The following is a 14017-nucleotide window of genomic DNA, read 5'->3' on the forward strand; positions in this document are numbered from 1 at the left end:
GCGGGTGTTAAGCAGGATGCACTTGAGGTGGTTGTTGCTGGTGCCTGGCCTTTCGGGTGCGGTGATGTTCCGGAGGCAGGTGAACTTGCAGGCTTGGCAGGTGAAGGGTCCGTGGGTGCGTTTGGTGTGGCTCGGTAGCAGGCGGGGTTCCGGTCGGGTTTGAGTGCGTTGAGGGTGGTGGCGTCGTACGTCCATCGTGCTCGTTGGCATCTTCGGGGGCCAGGGGTCCTGGCGCTGGGCGCGGTCCAAGCACAGACTTCGGTGCGCCAGTGGCGCGGTCTCCATAAGTGGGAGGGGAGGAGGGGTCAGCTGGGAGGCCAATGGGCACGGGGGGCGCAGGGGGGTCAGTGGCCGGAAAATCGGTGGCGCGGGGTCAGGGGCTGCTGGCACACGGGGGTTCAGGAGAAGGCTGGCAGGCTGAAGAGGCGGCTGGCTGGCAGGCTGAGGAGGTGCTGTAGCGGCGGGGAAGCGACCTACCCGAGGGTCAAGGGTTGCTGTTTGCTATGTTCCATTACGTGTACAATTTTAACATAAACGTTTATAACGTTCAGCATTTAGCTATTGTCTGCCTGCAACTTGACTGGATAATCAGGGTTAAAAGGAAGTCAGGGCTGTCATGGTTATGGAGAGACTCACGTGCTCAGGCACTTGGGAGGGAGATGGGCTATTTGCCCTCTTCAGAATTCACTAATACCATTAGTCTCAGAAGTAGGACAAAAGCTGCCTGCCGCCGGACTCATTCTATTTTTTTTTTATTTGTATCATAAATTTTTATTGAATAACAGGGTGGTAACGTAACAGTGCAGATGAAGCTGAACATCGTACAGTCATTAAGAAAAGGGCAAAGTAAGGCAGTAAATATACAGCTTTTCTTTGGCGGATGGGATGGGGGAGAGATCTAATTATACAATAGTGGCAGGTGTTACAGTAGGGCATTCCGGTAAGGGAGCAAGGAAACTTTCGGTAGAAACATCTGAAGCCAGGAAAGGCGAAGGAGGTGCCGGTCTGCACTGATATTGTGTATGCCAGGTGTTAGGTACGGCGGTCATTGGTGGTAGTTGGGGAAATTACATGTTGATAGAGCTGAATGGAATAAAGAGTAAGGGAAAGGGAGTGGGGTTGGGCGTTAGGTCAAGACTGATTTGTATATGGCTGGGTCCAAACTGGAATGGCATGGTGAGCAAAAAAACGATGGATTTAGGCCCAGATCTCTATACTGGGGTGAATGTATGACATTGTTCTGCATTCTGTCCATCAATTGTTCTTTTGCATTTGACCCATAGTACTATCATTTTTTAATCCAAAAGCTTAGTTAATGGCCATTGAAAATGATGTTGTGGCTAACACAGCTCTTTTAATGAGACTTCTATATCTTCTCTTTGCGCAGTTCTGTGTAGTTTTTATATTTATCTAATATCATTGAGTTCACTGCTGGGTTCTGCTAGCGATAAAGAGTTCCTCGCAGCGTCACACATAGGCAATGGAATATCACACATAAGCAGGCTGAGACCATGGAAATGTCACACATATGCAATCTGAAAACTTGCCAGCTATGCGTAAGAGTATATATTTCAAACTGCATATGTACCTAGAAGTTTGCAGACCTCCAACTACCAAGGAAGCGGCTATACAGGCAACACCCATTGAACTCACCGGGCTTCACCCCCCCCCCCCCCCCACCCCACCCCCCCTTGTGTGTGGCAGCCCGGGATGAGACAGATCCCGGGCACACAAAGAGCTGCACCCGAACGTTTCAGGTCTTTAAAAGACATTTGAATGTTAATTAGGCCTTGTAGTTGTTTCACCCCTTCTAAGCTCCACTCTGCCTACTGATTAAAGGTTCAGCCCCCCCCCCCCCCCCACCCGAAATTTGGCTCTAGTTGCGCCTCTGGGCAGAGCTGCCTCCTTTGGAACTGGGGCAGGCACTACATGCGAGTCAAGGCGTTCTGATACCTTTTGATCAGGTTCGCGCTATTAAAAAAAAATGCTAAAAAACGCGAGGGAGATTTTAAGGATGTTCATTCCTCCATTTCGTTGGAACGGAGAACGTTTCAAACGCAAGAAAGCTAACAGAACAGCATTTTATATTGAAAAAATGCGGCGACCCAGCTTAATTCGGTAGTATTGACATTGACACTCGAGGCATGTTTTTCGCTCCCAGTCGGACAGGGATTGGGAAACAAAACGCGAGCTAGCTAATGACATTGATTAGAAGTCGCAGGCGTTGTGACGTCATATTCGAGCGCGCCCGAGACACGCTTCCGCTTTCCTTTTCCCTTCTGCAGACTGTCGGCAAACAGGCGGCTGCATCCACTGCTCCGGCATCATGTACTACAAGTTCAGAGGCTTCACACAGTCCCTAATCGGGGCCTCCGCACCTGCAGCCTACAATCCCCAGGTAACACGAATGGATGGGAGGCACAGTACTGGAAATCTAGCCTAATTCGAGCAGCTCTGATTAGTAGTCTCTCGACCCTGAAGCGGTAAAGCTGTCGACCTTGTATGAATCTCACACAGAGGTGGAGTCACCCTGCTCTTCGCTCTGATAAGTTTACCCTGCATATCCCTGGTCGTCAAGCGAAGGATTTGATGAGTGTACAGCGCTGACCTTCACACGATAGCTTTGGTGAGGGGCGGGCTGGGGTGAATGCACACCTCTGACCTTCATACCCGAGGGCTGAGGAGAGCGACCACCTTTGACGGTCGTTGTGACCGTCAAAGGTGAGCACATACCTCTGACCTTAATACTCAGTATGGAAGAGTGTTCACCGGGATTCAAAGCGATTGAATCCTTAAACCTTTCGACTGGGAGGATGGGGTGGTGGGACTCAAGGACATTTATATGTCGCTTCCTTGTGCGATAAATAGACTGGTGCAGAGTCGTTTTTACCCAAAAACTGATTAATGTTCTATTGGAATTTATGGAACTGTGAATATTTTGGGCGTTTACAAAGGACGTGGGTAGTTATTCATTTCTACGTAAAGCAAATAAATGATGTTCCGACTTTTAAATGAGGCTCATTTGTGAGTCACCATTAAATACATGTAAAGACCATTATCAGCATTTTAGTTGGAAGAGCGTGCAAACTTCTCTAACAAATTCAGCGTTGAATACTTGTAGGCACTTTAAAATCAAATGTATTTAATCACGTATTTGGTTGTATTTTTACTTGGAGGCACTTTAAAATAACGTTTTTGGATCACGTGTTTGGCTGTTTTAATTTTATTTTAAGACTATAACATTTAAAAAAAAATACGGATGGAAAGCTATGATGAAATGAACCAAAGCTGTGTTAAGTTCTGATGAAGCAAATATTCCGATTGTGGGGCAGAACAATGTATGCGGTTGGTGCCTTTCCTTTATTGTAAAACTCAGTTCAAATGAGTTTACATCCATGCCACTCCAGCACCTGCCGATAAGAAATTCTACAGCCCTGCCTTTATGTGTGACCCCTTTGTGAGTGTGCTGAGGCAGTCTTTCTGATATGTATGTGTGTTAGTTGACAGCTCCACCTCCTCATTCTGACAAAGATGGCCCATCCTGATAACACCTATCTCTCTTTGCCTCACTAGGAGGAATACACAAAGACCAACTGCAAGTTATCCCTACTCATATGATGCAGGCAGCAAATGGTTAGGACAGGAAAATGCCAACTTTCTAAAAGTTGAATTTTCAGAATTGGGATTTACATCCAATTTACCATTGAAAAAAGGTTTTCAATTATAAATATTTAGAGATCAAACTGTTGCGTGGTGCTTCGTATGGGCACTCATAAAGCCAGGGTATATGTAGATGTTTATTTATGCTCCTTACAACAGGAAACATGTCTGCTTGGTTCCACTGCACCAGATAATCTGGCCCAGAATGCTGAGCAGTAAAACCTTGGCATGTCTTGACTGCATGAGGCATTCTGTGTCACCTGTATAAGGTTCAGCAACCCCAACACGCCCCGCTCCTATAACAGCTAAGAGAAATTCTTATCCCCCCCCCCCCCCCTAACAGAAAGAAAGAGAGGGAGAGAGAAAGAACCCAACAATTGTAACAAAGCCTCAAAACCTAAACAACATGTAAATGATTGAACAGACAACATCAAATGCTCACCCATTCAACCACATAGTCTTTCAACCATCCAGGTAGAACTCTTCTCTTCCTACCATCATCTGATACACCAGAGTTACCTGAAGAATTGTCTGGCCCTGAAATATCATTGCCTTGGGACACATCGCCATCCACATTCTTTTCTTGATCAATTGCTTCCCAAGGGTACTATCCGTTTTTGGTTTCACCCTCCACACACTTTTTCAAATGGTCACTTCCCAGAGTACACTGAACCCCTCTGTTTTCAAACATGTCCTCCAACCATTCAGAATTGTTATTCACATTCTTCTCCTTGTCATTTCTCTCCATCACAAAGTCATCTCTTGGGCTCCTAAGGCCACCTGTTTAAGGTTCTACACCCTACCATTTTTCAGTCGAACAGCATTCCTCAAAACTTGTCCACTTCCTCTGGATCGAAGAGTTGACTTTCCCCTTTTGGAACCTAAACGTGTTATCCGTATTTGCACCCAGTCAGTCTCCAACCTTTACTTGAACCTGTTTAACACCTTGGCTCTTGTCATATTACGTTTTACAATGGTATTTTTTTTGTTCTTGGCCTCAAATTAAATGCCCTATCGTCGAATGATAGGAACTACACACATTAGACTGAATAAATACAACTATTTAAACTAGTTTGTGGTACGAAGAGTCGCACTGCAGGGATATATTGGCATATTAATGATTTTTATTTTTTGGGGGACAGGGGAGCTCACCTTCCAGTATGTCCTTTCACCCCCCTGTCTAATGGCTGGTGTGAATTATGTGCATATCATGAACTATAAAGTGGGTCTGATGTTCATCCCATTAACCTGCATGTTTTCACATGCAGTTATCTCCAGAATAAAAGTAAGAAGCACGATCAGGCGAAAGCTGTGTCTTAGAGCCGACTTTTATTGCAATTTCTTGGTACAGACATGTATTGCTGCTGTGAGCAATGGTGCATTAACCCTTCAAGGACCTTCCAGGATCTGAAACGGTGTTCAGGCAGTCGAACACAGATCCCTTTTGGAGACTGCATTAATTCTTGTGCTAACACAATCCTCACTCAAATTGAACCCCACAGTATGGTAAATAGGCCTAAACTTCGTCCTTTCCTACTCCCAGGGCCTAATGCCAACCCAAGTCCCAATCTTAACCTGCAGCTTGGTCCTTGTAATGGCGGGAAAGCACTATTGAAAAAAATGTAATACAATGCAACCCTAGCACCAAGCCAAACGTTTGATCAACCTTGAGCAAGTGCCCAAACCTAACTCTGAAACTATCTGTAACTCCGTCCTATTGCCCAAAAAATATTAACCGTAAGCCTCAAACCTAAACTAGATGGCAAGCTTCATTCTGGTTAGAAATGGATGTGCTTCATGTGTTTTGGTTTATCTACTGTGTCTGCATGCTGTCTAAAGATGCAGGGATTAATGTGAATTTCTTTTGATAAATGCTGGTCTACTGATTAGATTTTTGTTGTTTTTGTGTGATTTTATTTAATAAAATATTTTCTCTATTTTTTCTAAATTGGTTTGGGATTTTGCTTGTGTTGTGGTTTTCACGTTATTACCTTTTATGTGCTTAAGAAAATCCTTGCTCTTTGCCTCTAAGTTGGGCCTGGCTGCTTTTGCGGAAAGCTACCAAAAGATTAAGCTCTGGTTAATTTAGTGACTTTTTGCACTTCACCTCAACAAGGATTGTGGTTGTTTCCTGGGCGATGCTTCCACAATTGTGGGTACAATGGAAGGTCGCAATGCTTGATACTCGTTGATGGTCTTATTTGTGTGTCTGTGTGTGCCTGATGGTCTAAGTGTTTTGACTATGTTCATGGTGGAATCCACCTTCTGATCCACGTGAAATCCACCTTTTTGTCCGCATGAACTTATCTACCCTGGTTTGGAAACAATTAGCTTAGTGAGCATGAAAGGGCGAGGTGTGTGGGATCTTAGACAGAGAATGGTGGCAGGGTGAGCAAGGCAAAGGAAATCAAAGGGGGGAGGAAGAGGTGGTGCTATGTGGCACCGAGGTGAGCAAGGCAACCATGATGTTTGGAAGAGAGGAAACTGGTTATTTATGTGGCTAAAAGGTGGAGTAATGTACAGCGTGGGTGTGATCAGGAATTTTAGTCAGTTGGGATGAACACGGCTGATGTTAGATGAGAGACTGCAAAGAGAATGGCTTGGTTCATGAGAAACCTAATTGGCTGGAAGGACAGTAAGGGTGAAGAGAATGCACTGTGGGGTGTGTTAGGAGAGGATACTACTGATGGTAGCGGTGTTGAGTGAATGAAGTTGGTAGATGGCGTAGAAAGTTGGAGTAAGCATGCAGATGGCGGCGTAGCTGGAATGGATCTGTGGTTGGAGCGTTGCCGAGAGGCAGATGTGTAAGAAGGGTAAATATGATGCTGGGTAGGTATAGAATGGGGACTATTATATATGACAGCCAGAAAGCTGTGGAAGATTGCTGACACGGGAGCAATTTCATGTAGAGGAGTTTGTTATGGATGTATTTGCACCCGGAATATAAATGACGATTGCGGCACACATGGGGTGGTGGATGTAAAGGGCAGGATTTCTAGGGAGTACTTGTGTTAGGGTGCAAGTATAACTTTTGAGGGGTATTGTGGTATACGAGAACTAAACTGGGAATGTCAGCTAAACCAGAAGAAACAGTAAGTTTGCTGGGAATTGTAGTATTTTATGGTGCTATATGGTTCTGCATGGTGTGAAATGAATGGTTTGGTGTAGTTAAATTAGCTGTTTTATCTGGGCAATGTTTAGGGTTCTGAATTTTGGATGATGCTGTAGTATACTTTGTCAAAATTGGTTTACTGTGGCCGAGGGTTGGCATGGTTGCATAATGCTGTGGGTTGTGATGAAGTTGTCATCTCTTTAAGTACTCAGTTCAGTTATGCTACTGTTTGATACAACATATGGGGTGCATGTTTTTTCTTTGTGTTATGTATAACGTGGTAGAGTTCAACTGATTTGATGTAATAATAACATGTAGTGGTGTGGCATAGTTTGTCTGGTTTGCTAGGATGAGGTGGCACGGCAGGCAGAAAGCCTGAGACTGGAGATGCATGGATCTCTTCTCACTATCATGCAGTAATATCCTCCACTCCAGGAGGGCACAAAAGAAGGCAGAGGGACACGCCCCCTTTTTAGGCCACGCCCCTTTTTACTCGTACAAAGCGCGCTGATCTGACAAGCGCCCCAGTTAAACTTGGACCCTCCTGAGGCTCAGCCGGGAGTAGGATAACTGTTTCTCTGCTCTGATTTTAACCTGTTGTGTATTACTTTTTAAAAGCACCTACCCTGCTCTCTGACTCTGTTCATCGCATGCAGGCATCCCCTCTCAGCGGAGTTTAGCGCTGGAGAGGGTGAACCCTTGGAGTCTCGTCGGCCGCCATTCCCCGCGACGAGCAGAGGGACACGCCCCCTTTTTAGGCCACGCCCCTTTTTACTCGTACAAAGCGCGCTGATCTGACAAGCGCCCCAGTTAAACTTGGACCCTCCTGAGGCTCAGCCGGGAGTAGGATAACTGTTTCTCTGCTCTGATTTTAACCTGTTGTGTATTACTTTTTAAAAGCACCTACCCTGCTCTCTGACTCTGTTCATCGCATGCAGGCATCCCCTCTCAGCGGAGTTTAGCACTGGAGAGGGTGAACCCTTGGAGTCTCGTCGGCCGCCATTCCCCGCGACGAGCAGAGGGACACGCCCCCTTTTTAGGCCACGCCCCTTGCCCTATAAACATGTGTATGTGCCGGAAGCGCAGCGGGCGCGCCGAAGGCGCGCTTAAGGCAAGCTCGTCTGCGCTCGTCCGCGATCACGACGCGGCCGGGGCCGGTCCCCCTGCCCGATCCACCAGTGATATCACCATAAAATACACTCGGACTGAGTTCATGTCCCTGAGACCTCCCCCATGTCTGACCTGCCGCGGGCCCATCCCTGACGCTCGGAGCCCTGCCTTTGTTTGTAAAGTCTGCCACTTTTCCCTTCCTCCCCTCGATGAGACATACAGTACAGCTCGCGCTCTGATTTCCACCCCTACTCGTGGAGCCTGCCCTTCTTTCACTCTCAGAGCTGCGTTGATTAACTGCAGATCATTGAGTAAACATGCCATTGACATCTGGCAGTCCCTTCGAGACAACAATTGGGATCTGCTTTTTTTAACAGAAACTTGGCTGAATGACACTACGAATCCCACCATCACCCTCGCCCTTCCGGAGGGTTACTGCATTGTCTGTGCCAATAGACCTAATGGTAAACAGGGAGGTGGCGTCGCATTAATCCATAAATCCAAATGGACGGCTACCTTCCATCTATATGACCCTCTCGATTGTATAGAAGGCCTACCTTTCAGTGTCCAAATCTCTCCGTCCACTTCCAGCTCAGGAATACTTGTCTACCGCCCTCCCCATTCTAATACCTCCCATCTGCCGGCCTTGGCAGACTATATCATTCAGCTTAGCACTCGCTATGCCAATTTCACTGCTCTAGGGGACTTCAATCTCCACGCAAATGAGGATTCCTGCTTGCACAGCCAAAATTTTATCTCTACGCTGGCGGCCTGTAATCTACTGCAAATAATAGCCTTACCCACGCACAAAGCGGGACATACACTAGATATGATCTGTTCCAACCTTCCAAGTATTCGGGCAGCCTCCCCCATCCCGGTCGTTTGGTCGGATCATTTCCTCATCCCTTTTGAGATAGATATTTTCTGTTCCACTAGACCCACTATCCCCCCTAAAGCATCAGGTAGAAACTGGAGTCGTATCACCCCTGAAACGCTCCAGGAATACTTAAAAAATTCCCAACCCATCCCGTCGTCTGATCCAGACTCTGGTATTGACCATCTGGATGCCTGGATTAGTCAAGCCCTAGAGGCTCTGGCTCCACTTAAATCTATTAAAACCTACAGGGCTACACCTTCTGCACCATGGTACTCCAACGAGCTTCGTCAGAAAAAGGCCGCATGCAAATCTTTCGAACGCTTATGGAGGCAGAACTATTCCCTGGATAGTAAAACCATCTATAAGACAGCCCTCAAAGAATACCGCAGAATGATCGAGGAGCACAAAAGGGACTACCTGGCTTCCAGAATTAAACACGCTAATAACGGTGCCAGGGAGATCTTCAGCATAGTTAGGTCCTTCACGGACCCCAACGCGCTGATGCGGATTCAGCCTGCCTCCCAGTCTTTGTGCGATAAACTTTCACAATTCTTTGAGGAAAAAATAGAGACCATCTATTCCACTTTCCCAATTTCCTCCAGTGAAGGCCCGAAAGAGGAATCCACTTCTCACATGCCCCAGTCCCCCTCGCTGATTGACTTTTCAGTCATCTCTGAAGCCGACTCTATGGCAGAACTACTCAAATGTAAGTCTGGCTCGCCCAATGACCCTTGGCCAGCCAAACAATACAAGAAATTGGCTCCCCTGCTCAATCCCTACTTGAACCATATCTGGAACGAATCCCTAAGAATGGGCTGCTTTCCTGCCAAATGGAAACATGCCTCCCTGATTCCCATTTTGAAAAAAACAAATTTGGACCCTGACAACCCCAGTAACTACAGGCCGATTTCTCTTCTGCCTGCCCCAGCTAAGATCCTAGAAAAACTGGTACATTCCCAGCTGGCGAATTACATCGAAACCAATGGGCTCCTACATGACTCTCAGCACGGCTTTCGGTCAGGCCACAGCACGGAGTCAGCCCTTGTTGAAATGGCTGACTCGGTGAGATGGTCGCTGGACCGGGGGTCGAGGGCGGTGTTAGTGCTGCTAGATCTTTCAGCGGCATTTGACACTGTCTCTCATAAGATCCTGCTGAGAAGACTGGGAGACCTAGGCATTGGCGGAACGGTTCTTAAGTGGCTCGCTTCTTACCTATGTGACCGCACACAGCAGGTATATACCTCTCCTTACACCTCCTCAGCTAGACCACTCAAATGGGGAGTCCCCCAGGGCTCATCCCTGAGCCCGCTTTTGTTTAATGTCTATTTCACCCCCCTAGCTAAATTGATTGCACGAACTGGGATTAAATCCACCTCCTATGCTGATGATATTCAGTTACTTTTTACCTTTGAGACTCCCTCCGCTTCTGCCTTTGATCCGCTGAAATCCTGTCTCAGAGACATCTCTAGTTGGATGGACTCTAATTCCCTCCGACTCAAAGCTGGAAAGACAGAGATCCTGTTTTTTAACTCACCATCCCCTTTGGATTCCAATCTGTGGTGGCCAGCTGACCTGAGCCAAGCCCCCACGCCCAAAGACTCGGTGAGAAACTTGGGAGTGCGCTGGGACAATCAGCTTAGTTTTAACGCTCAGGTCCAAACAGTAGCAGCATCCTGTTTCGCAAAGATCAAGACGATTAACCGGCTTATCAACTATCTGCCGGCAGACTGCCGTAAGACTGTGGTACACACACTTATAACATCTCACCTTGATTACGCCAACGCACTATATCTTGGTATCACAGCAGGCCTTTGCCACAAATTACAGACTGTCCAAAATGCTGCCGCCCGGCTGGTCGAGAGAATCCCAGCCAGACAACACATCTCTCCCCTCCTCCGAAAACTACATTGGCTACCGATAGCCAAGAGATGTGTATTTAAGGCCATGACGCTGGCCTTTCGTGCTTCCAAGGGCAATGGCTCAGCCCACTTGAAAAGCACTCTGAAGCCGTACGTCAAGGCCAGGACATTACGTTCTAACTCCCTTCTTCTCCTGGAAACCCCAAGATTCAAACGCTCTCGTACTGGAGGGAAAACCTTTGAGGTCTGTGCCACTCAGTGCTGGAACAAGCTTCCGATTACTCTACGCGCATGTCAAACTGAAGTGGCATTCCGAAGGTCACTAAAGACCCACCTTTTTTCCTCATAAGGTTCTCCTCTTTTTCCTACCCTCACTGTCTCCAAGTTTTACCAGCGCCGGGACGCCCCGTTGGGGCAGCTGTGCGCTTTACAAAACACACAAATAAAATAAATAAATGTCAGTAGAAGGGCGACAGAATGGAGGGAATACAGGAAAGAAGCAAGCAATGAGTGAAAGAAGAGGTAAGAGAAGGTAAGGATGAAATAACAAGGGACCAATTAAAGGATGAAGGAGAACATGCAAGTAGGCTATAAAGGAAGAAGCTCAAGTAGAGGCAACTGAAGTGAAGTCGGTGGTTGGTTATCTACTTTGGAACCAGAATTTCTGAGTTTCATCCCAGCTATCTCGCTTCACCGCCATTGTGTGATTTTGTGCTCATTATTTTATTAGCGTATTCTTCTAAGTTTAGAAACATTTGGAAACGTACAACACATGCATGGAGTGCTGATCGCTGCTTTGTGGGAAAGCTTAGGCTCCATATGGTAGGATTGAGGATTTTTTTAATGGTAGTATACAAGTGATAAAGCCGGTGAGCCTTGTTGATTCTTTCGTAAACGTTGTCCGATGCCATAGATCTATTCACTTATGAAAAGGTACTTCAGTGGTAGTACGCCTGATTTATTTATTGTTGGAAGCCTATGTTAAAGCCAATAGGCTTTTTATTTATCTTTGTTAAAGCATGTAGACTGATATTTTGTTATATGGGCTGTCAGACATTATCGTAGTAGGCATTTTTGTGGTGTTTACCCTCTCTGAGCAACCCGTATGGTAAACAATATGCTTTCTGAGAATCCGTAGTGGGGCAATTTAGTAGAGGTTTATATTGTTTTTGTAATTTTGTGCATCTATGCCTGATGGGTGCTTTTTCGCAAAGGTTATGCTAAATACATAGACCAGTGTTATTTAAACTGACAAGCCAATGATAAAGGCTACGGACTTGATTGGTTTTGGTTAAAACGTTAACAGATGCCTTTTGGTTGTGTTATAAAAAAAAACTATTGACAAGGGGCAGTGGGCGGACTCATTTAAAGCCCAACCCTTCCCCTAGGGTGTTACATCATGGTATAGAAAAGCAGTTCTTAAGTTTTGACTTCTGTGGACCCACATTTAATCATTACTGGAATCCGTGGATCCCTATGAATCATTTGAATATGAGGGCCCCCACTGAATCATAACTGGAAGCAATTTAAATGATTTCAACCTCCAAACAATATGCAAAAATAGTCGAGCATTTATCAAATAAATACACAAACGCCAAAATTAGTTTAATTTACAAACTAATATTTAAAAAAAAAACTTCATTTAAATTGAAAAGGATGGAGCTTTTCTAAATTCAACGTAGGCCACCCATTGTCCATACGATATTCTGTTTGATGCACTTGCACTACTCCCACAATTTCATCTGAGGACACCAATTTAATTTTTCTCCTCCCATTTCAGATTTCTTCAATTTATTGAACGTTTTCAAAATCTGTTTTACCTTTTTGCTTTTTTATGTAACTTTATTATTCTGTTTGATACGTAGGCGTTGCGGAACCCATATGGGTTTCTAGGCCCCCAAGTTAAGAACTACTGAATGAATGAATGAGTGGGTGAATGTAAGGATGAATCAGGTGATTACAGGATGCCTGGGTGAATGTAAGAATGAGTTTGGTATATTATTAGATGCCTGAGGTAAAGGATAAATGACGAAGTGCGTACATGATGCGATTTTGAGTACCTATGCTTGTCAGTAATTGAAGAGGCACTTTTACTTATGACAGATCTACTGGCATTACCAATGCTTGTTTTTGGTATTGTATATGACATATATTTTCTGCCAAGTGAGCTATTGTCAAGCATGGTGTATTCACCCACTGGAGTCATCAAGAAAATGAAAACTCATTACTTTATGCACGAAAGAAAGAGGGGCCATATATTTAGTTGGTGTAAAACAAAGGATTTAATTTTTTCATGTTTTTTTTTAAATATGTTTCGCACACTTTGATCTGACAATGAGTACGGGTGCAGTTTATTGTCAAAGTTACTTCATAACTAAATGGTAGGTCTAAATCAAAATATTCATCCTATATTTGATGCTGGTTTATGTTTAGAAAAAAAAATGTCAAATAGGTTTTTCGCGTGTTGTTGGTCTCCATTTTTACCAACTTGGACAGTTTCTCCGCAGTTGTGTATTTCTTCACAAACACGTGTTGTGACTGAGTCTCTGTTTTTTTGTGGCCATTTAATCGTTGCAATTTATGCAACAATATGTTTGTTTGTTCTGTTCTCTCTTTTTAACAAAAAGACAAGTAGCCGTATGAAAGTTGCAAGCAACATTCATTATGTGAAGCAGGTTATTCCAATATACTACAGTCTAGTTTCTACGATGGCAGAGCTGGGGATCTAATTAGGACTTCTCTAGAGCTGAAATCAAGTAGAAGCCCTAGGTCAGATTATTTACAGTAGAAAATAGTCCAGTGTTTGAGCCCACCAGGCTGTGAAGATTGCAAATGCTGTTACTATTTGACAAATACTTTTGCTGCCTGGTAACTAAAATGCCAGGTTTCCTGAAGGTCAGCACTCAGCTCATAAGTGGTTGTTTGATGGACTGCGGTCGGGGGTAGGAGACAGGAAGGCTACCAGGCTTAGCCTTTAATATTGCAATACATAGAATAGGACTAAAATGTGACTGAATCATTCCATTTTTGTGGAAGTTATTCTACTTTTAAATGTTCTGCAGTTGCCGCAACATTCTCTTTGAACGTATATCCAAAGGGGGAAGTTACCCGTTTAATGATGCTTTTTTCTTGTAACCCTCCAACCTCTGCCGGTTAAGCTATGGCAGTATTACGTGTCGACTTTTAGGACGCCGTAAAATTTCTGGCACAGCAGATTTCTTTGGATCTATGTGGATACATGTTAATGTATCGCTAGTGCAGTGTTTGAGTTTGAACTGGTATTGTTTTCGTGTTTATATCTGACCCAGGATCTAAACGACAAAGCCATGTTCTTATATAGTGAAGAGTTGATCTGCCTTCACATTCCTGTTTATTGTGAGTTTAGTTTATGTCCCATTG

General features: G+C 45.0%; 1 protein-coding gene across 1 annotated transcript in view; it reads left to right on the forward strand.

Moving 5' to 3' along the window:
• The first annotated feature begins 2153 nt into the window (after positions 1-2153).
• COX7A2L (cytochrome c oxidase subunit 7A2 like) overlaps positions 2154-14017 on the forward strand; it is a 29111-nt gene continuing 17247 nt past the window's right edge. Inside the window, exon 1 of the mRNA XM_086927808.1 lies at positions 2154-2398. Coding sequence (XP_086783934.1) covers positions 2327-2398 — 72 coding nt within the window. The 5' untranslated portion in view covers positions 2154-2326. The remainder of the gene's footprint in view (positions 2399-14017) is intronic.

This window comes from Lissotriton vulgaris, chromosome 6, assembly GCF_964263255.1.
Source record: "Lissotriton vulgaris chromosome 6, aLisVul1.2, whole genome shotgun sequence".
Taxonomy (NCBI): domain Eukaryota; kingdom Metazoa; phylum Chordata; class Amphibia; order Caudata; family Salamandridae; genus Lissotriton; species Lissotriton vulgaris.